The sequence below is a fragment of the Thamnophis elegans genome, chromosome 10, assembly GCF_009769535.1.
Source record: "Thamnophis elegans isolate rThaEle1 chromosome 10, rThaEle1.pri, whole genome shotgun sequence".
NCBI classification, from domain to species: domain Eukaryota; kingdom Metazoa; phylum Chordata; class Lepidosauria; order Squamata; family Colubridae; genus Thamnophis; species Thamnophis elegans.
The window spans coordinates 53,917,661-53,935,697 of NC_045550.1; the positions used below are offsets into that span (position 1 = coordinate 53,917,661).

The following is an 18,037-nucleotide window of genomic DNA, read 5'->3' on the forward strand; positions in this document are numbered from 1 at the left end:
ACATTTCAGTGAATCCTAATATTCTTAATTTCCATTTGACCAGATGACAAATACATCTCACACCATCCGCCTCTACAAAGTCATTCGCAGCCGCCCTCAAAATTAATAGTTTAGCGCGCTAGACATCATGCGAAATGTAGTTTATGCTGGAGAACCGCCCATTTTCCCACAACTACGTCACGAAGTCCCGCCCCGATTCCAACCGCCACTCTTTCCTGGCTGGAATTGTCCGGCGAACGGAAGTGACCTTGGAACCGCCACCAACCGAGGAGGCGGACTCTACTCGCGTCATCAAAAAATGGCGCCCTGAGCGGAAGAGGCTTCCGCTCTCGAGTTGCCACCCCTGCCAGGTGTGTTCGCCCAGTAATTCTATAGGGAGGGAGGGAGAGAAAAGGAAGCGGGGCTTAGGACGGAACCATTTGGGTTGGATGGTGGGGGGGGGAGGGAGAGGAAGGAGAAGGAATACCCGGGCTTTGCTGGAGAGAAATCCGAAGGACCGAGGAGAAGAAGTGGGTTGGAGGCAGCCCCGCTGGCGGGCGTGTGTGTGTGTGTGACAGGAGGGAGCCGGCATTGGGGGGAGGTCAGATTTGGAACCAGAGGGAGCTCTTCCCCCTCCCACCCCTCAGGCAAAAGGGAAAGCTGAAAAGATGGTAGTGCCAGTTTGTGTTCTGCTCCTACAGGAGATGCCACTCTGCAGTATTGCCCCAAAACTCCTCCCCCCAATATATTTGTTTTAGGGGCTCCATGCATCTTGCACAGGGAGGAACCCCTTAACAGCCTTGTGTGGGTGAGGAAGGGCGACTAAGCCCAAATCCCCCAGTGAGTTTCTCTTAATGAAAATTGGGGGTCCCTTGAATCTCGGTCTCTCCAGTCCTGGTCCAACTTTCCACTCCGTGTAGATCAGTGGTTTCCAATTGCCCATGCAATTTGTTTTTTTTTTTTTAATGGGGGCAATTTGAACCTTGTTTAAACCAAATTAGTGGCCTTTTAGGCTTCCTCTGCATGAGTAGAGTTGACTTTTTGAGTAAAGTAAGAGTTCTATGTCACAAGGGTGGGGGACCAGGATTTTAGAGATGCTTAGGTGGGGCATGGCCAAAAAAAGGTTGGGAACCACTGGTGTAGATGGATTAGGTGAATAACACATCTCACCTTTCCACCTTGCTCATCCTGCTCCCTCCCCATCTGTCAGCGACACTTTTTGTAGTGTTTTATTTGTGTAGTTTTATCTTTTTAATATTGTAAGCCGCCCAGAGTTATCCTGGGGTAAGATAGGCTCTTTATTACTGTAAATGTAATAAATGAAGAGGCTACCTTTATGCATCCCTGTTAAGAACACCGGAAACTAAAGATGTCTTTGGGGGATTGCAGATGGTCCTTGTGCCTACTGGCACTCCAAATCATATTCTGCCCTTTATCTATCTGGATCCCTCCATAAAGGCATTGAACAGTAACATATGATACCCTTTGCATAAAATGGGAAGAGTCTCAGTTGAGTTCTGCAACTGAGATATACCTTTACATTTGGCTTCTTGAATTTATTCTGCCAAATATACATGCATGGGGTTATGGGCAAAACCTGCTCTGATGACGCAGGGAAATTTGATAGGCCACCCATCCGATTCAGCCTCTGGTTGACAAACCGAAAGAGAGTCCAGTTTTCAAAATCTCTCATTACATTCTAAAATAATGTTTAACCTGCTTCCTTTTTGATGTGATTTAAATTTGCTTGTTTTGCAAAGGGATGCTCGTACTTCGTAGAACATCTTTTCCCAGCAAATGTTTTTGTGAGCTATAGCACCCGTGTATAGCACCCGGGATCTTGTATTTGCTGAATGAAAGAGTTTTAGTTTTGTCTCAGCATGTTGCTTTTCTTCATAATAATTAGATTCTGTTGTCTAAATAATACAAAAATAGTAGACAGAGAGAAATCTTTGAGTGGGTTTGTGTTATTTCTTTTATTCTGCTGAAACTACTATTGGAACCCTGATGCTTATATATTTGTTTTTCTTCTCAGGCCAAAGGGAAGAAACTGTGCATCATTACACAAAATGCAGTGTTCCCATCACTGTGAGCATCTCCTGGAAAGTCTGAACAGGCAGCGTGAAGTGGGCTTCCTTTGTGACTGCACCATCATTATTGGTGAATTCCAGTTCAAAGCTCATCGAAATGTTCTTGCATCTTTTAGCGAGTACTTTTGGGCTATTTACAGGGATACTTCAGAGAGTAATATATTTCTGGATCAGAATCAAGTGAAGGCTGATGGATTTCAGAAACTTTTGGAATTCATATACACAGGAGATTTAAACCTTGATAGGTATGGCTGGATATTTATTTAGTGTTTAAAGGAAATACTAGACAGAGAACTAAACAGAATGCTCTCACTTACAATGTAAGTTAAGATGTCACAGAAATAAAGCAGGCAGGAATAGAAGAGAAAATTAATATATGCGAGACAATGATGTGCAATGTCACATGACGATTGGTTTAATCCAATTTACAAGCTCCTCATTTCATGGTACAAAATCCTCTGTTATATGAGTGGTTTAAAAAAATCACTATTAAGCAAGGAAAGTCTTTTGATCGAAGTTCAAAACAAGCCACAGCTTAACAGATTGTATGACAACAGCTTGTTACAAGGAATTAGAACTGATACCGCTTGGTATGTATTGAGATATTAGATTTATAGCCTGTCTTTGTACAGGAATTCAAGAAGCCAACAATAGTACTTGCTCCTCCTACTTATCCCCATGAGGACTACCACGTGAGGATGTCTGAAGTCACCTGATGATCTTCCATGACTGAGAGTAGTGAGAACTTGAATCTACCCACTTCTAGTCCAAATACTTGAATCACTGCATCACTCTGCCTCTCACAGAGGTGACTGAAGGAATAATTCAGCTAGTATCACTTGGTGATATATAAAAATTGATGGTGATTATTTTCTACTCAGCATATTTGTAGGCTAAACTGACTTCAACATTTTCCTAGAATTTGCCCAGTGATCCATCTAAGCATTGGATCTCATGTCTTAATATTTACCATATTTTTATGTGACAATACTTCTGTTGTGATACACTCTGTGCCAGCTAAAGTCCAAAGTCAGATTTGATCAGTCTGAATAACAGTGTTAGACTACATAGTTCAGGGGAGTTGATTGGTAAAATGGGATTATATAGCAGTGACATAATTTTTATGGTTGATGCTTATTTTTGTGATTTTATGGCCATTTCAAAAAAGGGAAAGGGAGCATATTATAAGGCTTATTTCTGATCTAGAATTTTTAAAAATCTTGTTTAAAAATTGTATCTTGTTTTCTCAATTTAACATTCGTGCGTTTTTAAGACCATCAGTTTTCTTCATGTATATTTTTCTTGCAGTTGGAATGTTAAAGAAATTCACCAGGCTGCCGACTATCTTAAAGTGGAGGAAGTAGTCACTAAATGTAAAATTAAAATGGAAGATTTTGCTTTTATTGCTAATCCTTCTTCTACAGAAATTTCTAGTATCACTGGGAATATTGCATTGAACCAACAGACTTGTCTGCTAACACTTCGTGACTACAATAACCAGGAGAAATCAGATGCCCCTTCAGTGGATATAGCTCCATCTCCAGTCTTAACAGCAGCCCTGGAAAAAAAATCTGTCCAACCCAAAAAACGGAAAAAGGCCTTCAGTTCCCCCAAACACCCACCAAGCAAGCCAGTACAATATACAGGTGATGTTGCAGAAAACTCTGCCATGGAGATGTTTTTAGACGCAAATAAATTGGCCACCGAGATAACAGAACAAGCTGCCCAAGGTGGCGATAATTCTGAACTGCAACTTACCCCTGTGGTGGAGAGTGAAACTTTTGCCGCTCAAGAAATCCTTGTGCAGACTATGGCTGTGAAGCCAAAACAAGGCAAACCACATCAAAATTGTGCTTTGAAAGAGCACTGCTTATCTAACATTACCAGTGACAAGAACTCCTATCAGTTGGAGAGCTCGGGAGAAGACCTGGATCAGAAATACCCCAAGGCCAAGCCAGTGTGTAATACATGTGGGAAGGTATTTTCGGAATCTAGTAGCCTGAGGCGGCACATGCGGATTCACAAGGGAGTCAAACCGTACGTGTGCCAGCTCTGCGGCAAGGCGTTTACCCAGTGCAACCAGCTGAAAACGCATGTAAGAACTCACACAGGTAGGCTGTCTGTTTGGGTTTGGTGATTACATCCTGTCACAATCAGCAGGAAAGGTCACCCATTTTTCAAATGAATTCCCTTTTGCCAACTTGTGGTCAGTTATAGGATTCAGGAACATTCTTCATCTTTAGATTATTATTTTTTTCAAGGAAGCAGGTATACCCTATCAAATGAAACTAGATATATCAGTATTTCTTGCTTCTATAAGCTGCAAGGAGAGAGAGAGAAAACATTTTACCAAATATAGTGTGTGAGCAGAAAGCTTAGTCCGGGGCATTTTCAGAGTAGATGTGTTTTTGTCCAAATACACTGGTCTACTGATTTGTGAGCCTTATTCTACCCTTTGTGTAATATTTGTAGCCCTTGTTTCTTGCCAGAACTATTCAGGTAGGGATATTATAAAAGTTATTCCAAGGAAAGAAAGGAAAAGTAAAGCAAAAAATAAAAATAAATGCCTATGTTGCATTACAAAAACATAGTTAAACCTACAAAATCTTATTAAATGAAATGGTTTCTGGTGCACAGGTTACCTACTTTGATGTAAGCAGTCCGTTTATTTTTGCAATAATTGTAAAAGTGTTAGAGAATCTTATGGTTTATATGATGAGACAGTTGAGTGAAAGCAGTGGGTCGCCCTGCAGTGTCACCATTTTACTTGTCTTGCACATAAACATTTACCTAGGCAGGGCACGTGTGAGGCAAAAAAGCTTTTAAAAGGCTAATTGGCTATTTAAAAAGGCTAGAACCTCGGTGGCATAGTGGTTAGAGTCCAGTACTGCAGGCTACTTCTGCAGACTGCTGGCTGGCTGTAATTTGGCAGTTCATATCCGACCAGGCTCAAGGTTGACTCAGCCTTCCATCCTTCCAAGGTGGGTAAAATGAAGACCCAGATTTTTGGGGGCAATATGCTGATTCTGTAAACCACTTCGAGAGGGCTGTAACGCACTGTAAAGTAGTATATAAGCGCTTTTGCTATTGCTAATTCCAGAGAAGTTGGGGTGGCAACTTGGGTGATGATGTGTTGGATGCCATAACACGACATAGTAGTAGCTGAAGATTTGGTGTGGTGGAGAGCTAGTTGTAGAAGGCTGAAGAACCTTGAGGAGGAGGCTTGGGGGGAAAACCAAAGACTCAGATGAAGTGCATACAGATGAGCATATACATTTTATATTGTGGGGCTCGATAAGAAGGAAGCAGACAGAGGCATCAGAGAGCGGCGTGGCAGCTCAGCTTGAAAGTAGCAGCTGAAGTTTATAGGGATTGCAGTGATACCAGAAAGTTGGAGTCCAATAATGGAATGGTCAGACTTCCAAGGACATTGACTAGTGTGAGTGAGTGACCTGTCTGGTAAATCAAGGAGAGAGCTTCCTGTTCTGCTTGGTTCTAGCAGATAGGAAGACCTGTCCAGTGGGAAGAACAGTGACTAAATTCCAACTCATGATCTGGTCCAAGCAGCAGCCACAAAACCAGGTCAGGTATCAAATCAGCCAAAGTCAGAGCAGCTAGCCGTAAAAGAGAGTGCTAAAATAGGAAACAGAGAGAGAGAGAGAGAGAGAGCGCTCTTATATTGGGCCTCCTTCAGGTACTGTTGACTGGGCAATGCCGGTTGGTGACTACTCGGGGGAGGTCTTTCTCTGTAGCTGCTCCGGCCCTGTGGAATGACCTCCCCGCAGAGATCCGGACGCTTCCCACTCTCTCGGCCTTCCGTAAGGCCACTAAAACCTGGCTGTTCCGGCAGGCCTGGGGCTGTTGACCCCAAAATATGGTCCAGCCCCACTTGGAATGGAGTGCATGGTGTATTTTTAAGTCTATCTTTTCTTTTTTCTATGCCTTTTGATTTATTTGTATTGTGAGCCACCCGGAGTCCTACGGGATTGGGCAGCATACAAGTGTTATTAAACTTTGAAACTTTGAAACTTCCTGCCAAACTCGCTTCCAAGCAGTTGACTCCCGGTGGTGATAATAACTGGCAAGGGTTGGACAAGGGAAGAGGGAGGCTAAGTGCTAAGGCAGGGAATCCCTAGGCCAGGAGACATAGGAGAGAAGCAAAAAGACCGAAAAGGAATACAGTAACGTCCTCCTTGGTTCTCTGTGAACTGAAAGAGTGGCAAAGAAAAGCTCATTTTTCACAGTCAGTGTTTTGGGAAGACAGCCAAGGTCACGTTGCTTGGCTGGAAAGACATGCCAGGTGCTAACTGGATAGATGCCCAGAATCTAAAACTGAAAGCTGAAGACAGCTAGGAGGAAGGAGAGGTGAGAAAATACATTTTTCTTTGGTATCATATTGGCTGTAAACCAGTAAGCTTCTACTTCACCAGAAAAAGGAATCTTCTTGTAATCCTTCAGACTGATCACTTTAAAAGAAAACCTACAACAGATGTCTCCCTCCCTTTATGGCAGTCTTTAAAAAAATGTTTGCTATGGAAGTTGTAGTGTGTGGCTCCTATGCACAGTATTTAAAATCTTAGTAAGTAACAGTGTGAGATTGTCACAGTTCCATACGTTATTATTTTGGTGAGGATTATGTGACAGATAAGCCATATCTTTCTACACAGTATTTTTTGCCATGCAATCTTCTAGAACTAACAACTGTGTGGGTCTAAATTGTCTTTGCAGTAAACAGGGTGCAACTTTATATTTTAACTTTTAATGACTAAATGTTTTTAACATTCTAATTGTTTTATACTGTTTTTTATGACACTGTAAGCCACACAGAGTTGCTTGATAGTGAGATGGATGGCATGTAAATGTAATGAATACATAATTAAACTCAGAAGGTCAAATCTGACTTGATAAACAATTGGTGAAATCATGAAAGGAAAACATGCAAACCGTTATCCACCTCTTTGTTCCTATTAAATGTGTAATCATACCAAATCTCAGTGGAGTAAACTGTGTCTGAAAATTTTCAAGCCTTAATTAAGCAGAAAGACAATACCTAGAACTCCTGAACATTTCCTAAACGGTTGATTTGTGGCAAAAAGTTTTCCAGCATTATATGCGCAGTTACAGATAAATTATTTTGGATAATTGGGGGAATAAAATCTCTCCATTCCATCTATTATTGGCAATAAATCAAACTGCTGTTAAGCTGGAATAAAGAGCTTCATCAGCCAAAGAGATGACCTAGGGTCATCCTAGGGTCCGAATGATGTCCTGCCCACTCTTTGAAATTCAGACATATCTCCCTGCCTCTGTCCACAATTCCTTTTTGTTCAGAATGGGGGGGGGGGGGGAGAGATACTTTAGAAGGCATGACTAGAGTAACATCTTAATTCCCTTTGTAGGTGAAAAGCCATACAAATGTGATCTCTGTGACAAAGGTTTTGTTCAGAAATGCCAGCTTGTTTTCCATAGCCGAATGCATCACGGAGAAGAGAAACCATACAAGTGTGACGCCTGCAATCTGCAATTTGCAACTTCGAGTAATCTAAAAATTCACGCCAGGTGAGTGAATGAGCATCACCCGAAATTTGGCTAAAGATGACGTCGTTTGCTTAAAAGCCACCGGGACACTGATAGTAGGCTTTGCTTTTTTTACCTTAGGAAACACAGTGGAGAGAAGCCATATGTCTGTGATCGATGTGGGCAGCGATTTGCACAAGCAAGCACGTTGACTTACCATGTGCGACGGCACACGGGAGAAAAGCCTTATGTCTGTGACACCTGTGGGAAAACGTTTGCCGTTTCAAGTTCACTCATCACTCACTCAAGAAAGCATACAGGTAATCCTGGAATAAAATTAGAGAGGCCTTGCTGGGCTGGTGTAGCTATAAAAAGGGAAGTTGAAGGCATGATTTTGAAAGGCATGTGTCTTTTGCCCTTAGTAGGAAAGTATAACAGACTAAAAAGTTTGGAGACCAGGTATCTGATTGAAACCATTCAATGCATCATTAAGGTAGACTGGTTGCTTTTGTGGTGGGAGACAATAACTTGGTCCTTAGTGGACTATAGAAGGAATAGATTAGACAGACAGCCCTTGCTTATCAATGGAGACCAAGTGGAGTAAGTGGCCAGTTTTCTGGGTGTTATCCTAAAAGAAGACCTGACCTGAGGCACTCACATTGCAGCACTGGTCAAAAGGACCCAGCAGAGATTATACTACCTAGACTTCTCAGGAAACAACAACTGAATGGAAAACTGCTGGTGACCTTCTACCGCTGCACCATAGAGAGTATTTTAACTTACTGCACCTATGTATGGTTTGTCAATTGCACAGTGGTAGATAGGACGGCGCTCCAGAGGGTTAATGTCATTGCCCAGAGAATCATTGGTTGCCCTCTCCCCTCTTTGGAAGAGTTTTATAGTTCCTGCTGCTTTAAGAAAGTTCAAAACATTCTTAAAGATCCATCTCATCCTGGGCACCCTTTTTTTTTTTTGAACTATTACCATCTGGCAGACGGTACAGGATAATAAAAACAAATAGGCTGAAAAACAGCTGTTATCCCAGGACAGTAACCATATTGAATTCTATGGTATAATACAATATCAGGTTTTCAATTTCAATTATATAGCATGTGAAGGATGTGTGTTTGTGTTTTTATTTTTATAATGCACACTGAAGATGGCATTTAATTTTGTTGTACGAGGTGCGATGACAATAAAGTAAACTAAACTAATGGTGAAAGACACCATTTTCTGATAACCTACCCCTTATTTTATCTGCAGGAGAGAAACCTTATATATGTGGCATCTGTGGCAAAAGCTTCATTTCTTCAGGAGAACTTAACAAACATTTCCGGTCTCATACAGGTAAAATCTGAAGCAAATCCATTACTTACACATGGAATGTTGCTTAATCCTACATTACTGCTTATTTGCTAATTGATTTCATCCACCCACCCCTTCCTGTTGAAATACCTATATTGGAATTTGGTGAGTCTGACTAGAAATTTTGCTTTAAGGTGAAAGACCATTTATCTGTGAGCTGTGTGGAAACTCCTATACAGATATCAAGAACCTAAAGAAACACAAATTGAAAGTTCATTCGGGTAAGTGCTGATTTTAATACCTAATGCTCACACAGCCTAGATCAGGGGTGTCAAACTCGTGTCCAGGCTCTACCCCTGCCCGTTTTAGCGAAGGGGGGAAAAGTCTTGATATATCATGCGATGCCACCATGATGCCGTGAGTTTGGCCTAGATCAAAGGCATTTATTTAGTCTCTGTTCAAAGCAGAGAAATCTGTGCCTCAGTCTTGCAAGCTAACAAAGTTAAATGCTGGATTTTTTATAGTGAGGTCCTGACATTCTGTCTTGCTAATCTATCCCTGCATAAAATATTGAAAGAAACTAAGAAAACAAAATGGAACCAGGAAAGGATAAATGGGCAGGAAAATATAGGAGTGTTGCATCATGTTTTCAGTACTACTTTACCTTTAGTTGAAATGATTCCCTGTCCCTCTGTACTGTTTGTTTATATAGGTTAATCATTAGCTTTTTTTTTTAATGCACGGCTGAATCTCATGTAACTTGTAAACACGAATTTTCTTTATTGTTCTTTAAAAAATCCATTATTCCACTGCCAGGTTTTGTATTACAATCAAATACTTGGAAGATTTATGGTGATCTCTGTGTCAGACATGTTCCTCCTACTCACCCCTCACCCCTCCTATTCACCCCTCACCAGTGGTGGGTTTCAAAAATTTTTAGAACCTCTTCTGTAGGTGTGGCCTGCTTTGTGAGAGTAGCTTGCCGGCCATGTGACTGGGTGGGCCTGGCTTGCCATCCATGTGACTGAGTGGGAGTGGCTTGGAAGTCATGTGACTGGGTGGCCGTGGCCAACTTGTAAAATGTGGTGAAACTCACTTAACAACGCTCTTGCTTAGCAACCAAAATGATGGCTCAGAAACACTGGCATTTGAAGCAGGCAAGTCTTAAAGCTATCAAGTTACAAGACTCTTGCACCCCTAACCCTTTAGGAAAAAAAACCCCAGGGGTGTTCAGACTTGACAGCTTTAAGACTTGTGGATTCAACTCCCAGAATTCCTCCTCTCGCTCTTCACCTTGATGATGTGCGGACAGGCGGGGAGAGGGAGCTGGAACCAGATCTAAACGGCACTGTAGATTCGTAGCTATTCTAGCTAAGTATTATGGGAGGTTGATTGGGAAAGAAAGGGAACCAACTTTTAAAAAATATCCTTATAAATCTAGAGGCTAATTGCTACGTTAGGTATTGCTAGATGTTGGTCATTACTGATACGACTGTATTACTGTTATTCTTTTCATTCTTCGTAGTACCTATCTCTTCCCACTTGTGACTATAACCATGTTGCTTGTATTTTTACCATTTATATTGTTTTATTTGTTTCCTAGTATGATTTGATTGCTTATTTAATATCCTATCACTATCACTAAGTGTTGTATCTTATGATTTGTGATGAATGTATTCTATTTTATTTTTCTTTATGTGCACTGAGAGCATATGCATCAAAGACAAATTCCTTGTGTATTCAATCACACTTGGCCAATGAAGAATTCTATTCTATTTCTCCTATATATCACATCAGCCCATCCTGCTCGTTCAGGCAGGGAAAACATGTTACGGATCCCATTAGTCAGAGAATTCCAACTGGTAGGGTCAAGGAAGAGGGTCTTTTCTGCTGCTGCCCCTGCTTTGTGGAACATCTTGCCTGCAGAGATAAGGAAAGCCCCCAATCCCCTGGCTTTCTGCAGAAGGGTCAAAATCTAGCTGTGTAGCCTTGCCATGAGAGCCCTTCCCCCTTGCCTGTATTAACAGCTCTTCAGTCTCCCTATTCTCCCTCTCTTCCATTTTTATAGTGCTGTTTTATATGTTTACATTTTTAACCTTAAATTATTTGGCTGAAATATTTTACGGTATGGATTACATTGTACATTGGCCAGAGGTGCTCTGTGAGGGAGATGGGACAGCGTGTGTGTATGTGTGTAAATATAAAATAAATACAAATATAAAATAAATTAAATAGAATGTTCCTTGGGCCCATGTTACATGATATATTATTAAATAGGTCTTTATTTTCAAGAGTAATTCTTCAGTATTGTTTGACTTTTCAGATTCCGAGAACCCATTGGATTCCATTGCACTTGATCCTTCTTCCTTCAGCGAGCAAGATTCAATCCCAAGTGAGAAAAGCCTTTTGCTGGAATCTGCTGACGTGAAGCCTTCAGACATATTGCCTCTACCCATTGGAACAGAGGACCATCAGGTATTGCTGCCTGTCACGGATGGTCAGTCTTCCCCATCCGACACACTTCTGAGATCTTCCATCACGGGATATTCAGAACCTCAGTTTATTTTCCTCCAACAATTGTACTGACAATTGTTGAGTGACGAAAACTCTATAAATCCAAACATCTCTGATCAAAAGGAGCTGTGGGTGAGCTAGATTTCATCTCAGTTTCCACTATGGACTTTTGGGTGATGGCATCTTTGCTTTGAATTCAGCTTTCCTTTAATATTTTGTTACTCTAGAACAAGATTGTGTATTTTCACCTGAAAGAATCAAGATTGCTTTTTCTAGGAGATAAAAAATATCTTTTGTTTTTCTTCAACATCTGCCTTAAGAATCCTAAACTATTTAACACGGAGAAGATCCTTTAGTGTTCGTGCAGAAACTAAGTCAAGGTATTTAAGCTAAAAACATTGATCTGAAATTAGAGTCTTTTTTTTAACTGTAAATGACTTAGCTTTTAGAATAGATTAAAATAACAAAGTTGGAAGGGACCTTGGAGGTCTTCTAGTTCAACCCCCTGCTTAGGCAAGGAACCCTACACTACTTCAGACAAATGGTTATCCAATCTGTTCTTAAAAACTTCCAGTGTTGGAGCATTCACAACTTCTGGAAGCAAGTTGTTCCACTGATTAATTGTTCTAACTGTCAGGAAATTTCTCCTTAGTTCTAGCTTGCTTCTCCTTGATTAGTTTCCATCCATTGCTTCTTGTTCTACCTCCAGGTGCTTTGGAGAATAGTTTGACTCCCTCTTCTTTGTGGAAGCCCCTGAGATATTGGAACACTGCTATCATGTCTTCCCCCCAGTCCTTCTTTTTATTAAACTAGACATACCCAGTTCCTGCAACCGTGCTTCATATGTTTTAGCCTCCAGCCCCTAATCATCTTGCTTGCTCTTCTCTGCACTCTTTCTAGAGTCTCAACATCTTTTCTACATTGTGGCGACCAAAACTGAATGCATTATTCCAAGTGTGGCCTTACCAAGGCATTATAAAGTGGTATTATCACTTCACGTGATCTTGATTCTATCCCTCTGTTTATGCAACCTAGAACTGTGTTGACTTTTTTGGCAACTGCTGCACACTGCTGGCTCATATTTAAATGGTTGTCCACTAGGATTCCAAGACTGTGAGAGGGATCTCACAGTTATTACTATTGAGCAAGGTACCACATATATTGTACCTGTGCATTTTGTTTTTCTTGCCTAAATGTAGAATCTTATTTTTTTCACCATTGAATTTCATTTTGTTAGATAGTGCCCAATGTTCAAGTCTGTCAAAATCCTTCTGTATCTTAAGCCTGTCTTCTGGAGTGTTGGCTGTTCCTGCCAGTTTGGTGTCATCTGCAAATTTGATGAGTTCCCCATCTATCCTCTCGTCCAAATCATTAATATAAATTTAGAAATAAACAAATCCAACAATAATTGAAAGCAACTCTGAAAACAGCCAATATAGATGCAGCAGCTGCCCAGTATGTTCCACCAAGTGTTATAAATACAACTGGATGTCATTGTACAAAAGATGAGGGGGGTGGGAGTTGTGCCATTTCTGTCATGGGAAATTAGGATCTTGGGACAGAGGAGACTATTTGAAGAAGATGCCATGTGTTCAGAAGCAGAGATTAATCTGAACGAGAGATTAAGTCATTAGATATAGAAAGCTGCAATGATATTTGCTAGGCAGGCCACAGGATGAATTTCTTGTCTAAACAGAAATTTGCGACGTTGCCTATATTAGCGAAATAGCCTGATAAATTATTATCAGTGATTGTGCTATATGCTGGCTCCACTGATAATAAATAATATAATTATGATGTTCAGGTCTTAGGGATAAGATTCAAAGCTAGAATCGCCGAAGTATTTTTTTTCCAACTTGCTACTTATTCTGTACAAATTTGGCTAGTCGAAGTACCGTATTTTCACGCATATAACCCGCGGGTAATGTGCGTTTTTTACCTATCCCGCATGCCCCCCGCGGGGCATAAAAGTGGGCGGGGTATACAGAAAATATTTTACATGACAGCGACTAACAGATTAACTAAAGGGAGACGTACCAGTATAGCAGTCAACTTATTTGAATTTTTTATTTATTAAAACAAAGTTACCATATTTTCACATCAATATAAAAGAGCCCTATACAACCCAAATTAAACTTTAAAACATATTTGTCCTATTACTATAAATTAATTAAAAGACTTTAATTGTCCTCTTCTTCACTCGATGAAGAAAAACCCTCAAAGGCATCATCGCCCGAATCATCATTAAATGCCGCTAAAACGGCCTCTAGGTGGCAGCGAGGTGACAGCGTCTTGTCGCAGATCGTCATCTTCGTCTGCTGAGTTGTCGCTTAGGTCTGAAGCGCCTTCTTTTTCGTCAGCAATGATGCCCGCCTTTTTAAATCCATTCAGGATAGTATCAGGAGAGATTTTGTTCCATGCATTAAGCACCCAATTGCAGGCTTCTCCATGGGTTGCACGACGCAAACGACCAGACGGTGTAAAAGTATGAGTCCCAGACTGCATCCATTCGTCCCATTCAGCGCGAACATAAGTTTTAAACGGATGATTTACTGCAATATCAAGTGGCTGAAGTTTGGAAGTTAAACCACCAGGGATAACAGAAACATGGGCCCCAAGTCTGTTCAGTTTCTTTTTAACGTTTTCGCACTTATGTGCAGCCATGCTGTCAAATATTACCAATGATTTCTTCGAGAAAAATCCGCCTGGTCGGGTTCGGAAACATTTCTCTATCCATAACAGCATGACTTCATTGTCCATTCAACCATTTTTGTTGCAGTGTACGAAGACACCGGGTGGAAATTTTTCGCGGGGCATCGTGATTCGTTTAAATATAACCATTGGTTTAAGTTTTATTCTGTTTGCTGTACATGCCAGAACCACAGTAAAGCAGGTCCGCTCATGACCGGTAGTCGATATTGCCACCGTTTTAATTCCTTTTTCAGCGACTGACCTCATAGCAGGAATGTCGAAGGCCATCGGAACTTCATCCATATTAATTATTTCAGAATGCAAAATTTCACGTTCTCTAATGTTCTTAATGGTGAAATCTCTAAAATTAGCGACTAGTTGCTCCCAATCATTCGGTAAACGTTGTCCAACTGTTGTGCGCATACGCACGAATAAATTGTTCCGTTTCATAAATTTGCCCACCCAGGTTAAGCCACATTTGAAATCGGATATTTTTAGTTCAACGGCAGTAAGCCTAGCTTTCATTTGGATGGCCAATGTAGAAACTCCTTGGTTATTCGCCCGCCTGTCTAAAACCCAGTTCTTAAGGTCTACCTCTAAATCCGGCCATTTCGCTCCAGGACCTCGTCTGGCGCGTTTCCTAGGATTCATTTTCGCTAATGCAGCCTTATCTTTTCTCCATTCTCTTATTGACTTTTCGTCAACTTCAAATTCTCGGGCAGCAGATCTGTTGCTGGTTGCTTCAGCACGTGTTACTACGTTAAGTTTGAATTCAGCCGTGTATGACTTTCGCTTAGGCATGGTTAGCCTATATATAGGAGCTTTGTTAGGCCTACGGTTGGGCTTGAGGTAATATGATGAAATAGCGCTAATGTAATGTTTACCGATTGGTTATAATGGGGAGGTCCGATGGCTTACTCGTCGCGGGGTATAAAAGTGGGCAGGGTATACGGAAAATATTTTACACGATCTTGAAAACCTGTGTGTTATTTGCGTGGGCGGGTTATATGCGTGAAAATACGGTACTTGGTCCCACGACTTTCCAGTTTCAGATATCCCTGGCTTGAAATGGAACGGCTTGGTTACAGATTTAAGAAAAGCTCTTCCGGTTTATCAGTAATCTCACAAAAGTTAGTAGTTTTCTGAGAAGGTTGTTAGATTTGTCATGTTAGTTGTAGAAAAAGAATTTTATTTCCTCCACAGCTATCAAAAAGCTTCATGACAAATGAAGGGGCTGAAGAAGAAATAGTAATATTCCATCTTTTCTCTGGTAAACTATCTGATCACTTCTGTACTCATCTAGCTTAAAATTCTGAGTGGTTCATGTATACCAAATCAGTTTCTGAATACATAGCTGACTTCTGATCTATCCTTTCTGATGGATTGTAAAATCTTTGGGCAATAGAAGCCAGCCCCAAACCTATACAATATCCACACCGACTATTTCTACGCCACTAAAGGCATTTTTTCCCCTTGAAAAACAATTCCCTTTCAGTTGAAATTCTTAGCAAAAATTCAAGGCAAGCTCTAGAAGTGGTTCCTTCCCATTTCCACAGAAGAGTAAAAAAATAAATAAAATGACAATTATTTTTTTTAGCTCTTGATGTCCTCCTGGCAGTTATGTTTTCCATTTAGTAATGCCAGGTGTTTCTGTGAGGAGGTGCCAGGTGGCTTGCTATTTTTTTCAATCACTTCTTGCCAAAAATACAGTATGTATGCTTTAAGGAGCTCTGCACTGTAAAGGAATTAACCTGCTAGTTTCAGCCAAAGATTCACTTTATCTACAATTCTGTCTTCATGTTTTGACTAGGAGGCGCCCTTAGGAATTGCTGATAAGGGCATGTTTTTAAAAAGCGCTGTTAAGTTGACATTAAACAGTGTGTGAACTTAAACATATGTGAAGTTGTATTCAAACTCCTAAGAAACAAAAAAGAAAAAAACTAGCTGTACTATTTCACTCCCTTTTCTTATTCTTTGTAGACCTTGGGAAATACAAGCCAAGAATATTGAAAGAGATAGAGAAATGTTTGAGTAGGATTCCATTCTTTTACAAATTTATCCAATGCAAAAAAAAGCAAATTCTTTGTGCATAAGAAGAAATACAATTATTAAATGCACAGCAGTTTTAGCAGTAATGCAACCTGTACCTTCTCCCTAACAACTATACCAAATTCAAATTCTGATTCAGGTAAGATTTGTAGTATCAACTCAGATAGGCTTACACAGGTGTATGGTATTTATTTGCAAAACTGAATATAATCCAGTAACTAGGAAACCAGATTTAGACAGAATAAACTGTATTCCTTACGTTGCATAATGTAAAAGGAACCAATGTATTGTATATTTTGACCTCCAGTTCCTGAGGACATCTTTACAAGGGGTGCTGTGTGGTAACAGAGCTGTGTCCCAATTATTGAATCTGGGAGTTTGTAGAACTGTATGTGAAGGACGAACATTCCCATTGGATGTGATTGTGCAGACATTTTGGCCTGAGTAGGAACAAGAAAAAGAACAGAGTTTAAAAGGACTCTCCATACATTTTTTAGCACCAGAGACCTAGAGACTCAATAAGTCTGATTTTTAGGAACTATGTTCCTAGCTTGATGTGCTGCTTGGTAAATCCAGCCTGAATAATAATCTGTTTCTGAATTGTCAAAAACTAAAAAGAGAAGGATTTTGCCCTTATTAACAGCAGCCAAATTGCTGTCCTAACAAACTTCAGCCCCAAACCAAGTGGCTTTGGTATCTATTTCCTTCCCACACTACTCAAGGACATATAATTAGCACTGTTAGCCTACATTTAGGAGTTATAGTTTAGGGAAGAGGGAAAGGAGGGTTAGCTCAGTGAAGCTTGCCAACCACTTTTTACTTTTGTGAAGATGGAGAGGATCTGATTGTTTCTGATAGATATTTTCCTGATACATTCAAAGACTTTTTGGTATAATCTTGCTTAGTGCTGGTGATACTAAGCTTCTGTTGGCACAAAAAAAATCTAAAACGTGTATGAAGATAGGTTTTGGATAGATTTCTTTATAATATCATAAACTACCTTCTGGAGAAAACAGTTTAATATAGGTATTTCAGATGAAGACGATTTAGGTGACTCTTGAATACTGTTTCAGAATTTCCAAAAATCTTGTCCCTGGAGTTTTTTATTGGACTATTTAATATTTATATATTTTTTTCCTTTCTAAGGTTTGCGGTTTGTACACAAAGCAATTTTTTTAAAGGCCATTTTTATCTTATACACTACTTTAGGCTCTGGAAGAGCTGAAAATTATTGGAGCAATAACTGAATATACAACCTTTTTTTCCTCAAAAGTCCACTGTGATGCTTGGAAAACTTGGGCTGTTGAGCGATAATGTATCTTTTTCACAAACCATGGTTTCTGCTGGTATTAAAGTACTAGGTGCGAGAATTTACTGGGAACTGTAGGGATTGTATCACAAAGAGGGGTGTGCTATATTTTGTGTATAAAGCTTGGGGGAGATGGAAGGAAGAACCAACTGCATTTTGGACTTAAATTAACTTTCTGGTTGATGACCAGTTATTTGCTGTGATTCACCAGCCATTAAACAGAGGTTTTAAATGATGTGGAACGCTGCCTTCATGAAGAAAGGGGATGTCCTTCACCTGTATGTTGAGCTCTTGGTGAGAATGTTATTATTTTTGCCACATGAGAGTTGCATGATTGTGGGCATTCTGATGAGTTTTGTGACTTACCGCCCCCCTCCAGTTTAAATTATTTCTGAAATATTTTTTCTCATGTATTTGCAAATCTTTTTTTGTTCATGGGTAAATGTGTGTGTAGCTGTCTTCCAGTTTTTTGTACATCCCTCTGAGGGTACCTGTGCATAGATTGCAATATTTTAATGTTAGATTTGAATAAACTGGTTTTGTAACACTTTTGTCCTCTGCCCTTCTATTGTTGCTTGGGATA

At 40.3% G+C, this 18,037-nt stretch overlaps 1 protein-coding gene across 5 annotated transcripts; it reads left to right on the plus strand.

Annotated features, from left to right (window-relative positions):
• Positions 1-253: 253 nt before the first annotated feature.
• MYNN (myoneurin) lies at positions 254-18,001 on the plus strand. 5 transcript variants are annotated; one of them, XR_004256041.1, is made up of 10 exons: positions 254-350; positions 2,015-2,314; positions 3,378-4,180; positions 7,469-7,628; positions 7,728-7,906; positions 8,850-8,933; positions 9,086-9,172; positions 11,215-11,785; positions 16,077-16,284; positions 17,292-18,001. XR_004256041.1 is itself a non-coding variant. In XM_032225025.1 (9 exons), the coding sequence occupies exons 2-9, from the start codon at positions 2,049-2,051 to the stop codon at positions 16,104-16,106; spliced, it is 1,761 nt and encodes a 586-aa protein (XP_032080916.1). In that variant the 5' UTR covers positions 254-350; positions 2,015-2,048; the 3' UTR covers positions 16,107-18,001. The 5 variants fall into 5 exon arrangements, 1 of the variants encoding a protein (XP_032080916.1); XR_004256039.1 differs by having other exon boundaries at positions 16,077-18,001; XM_032225025.1 differs by having other exon boundaries at positions 11,215-11,366; positions 16,077-18,001.
• Positions 18,002-18,037: the final 36 nt, after the last annotated feature.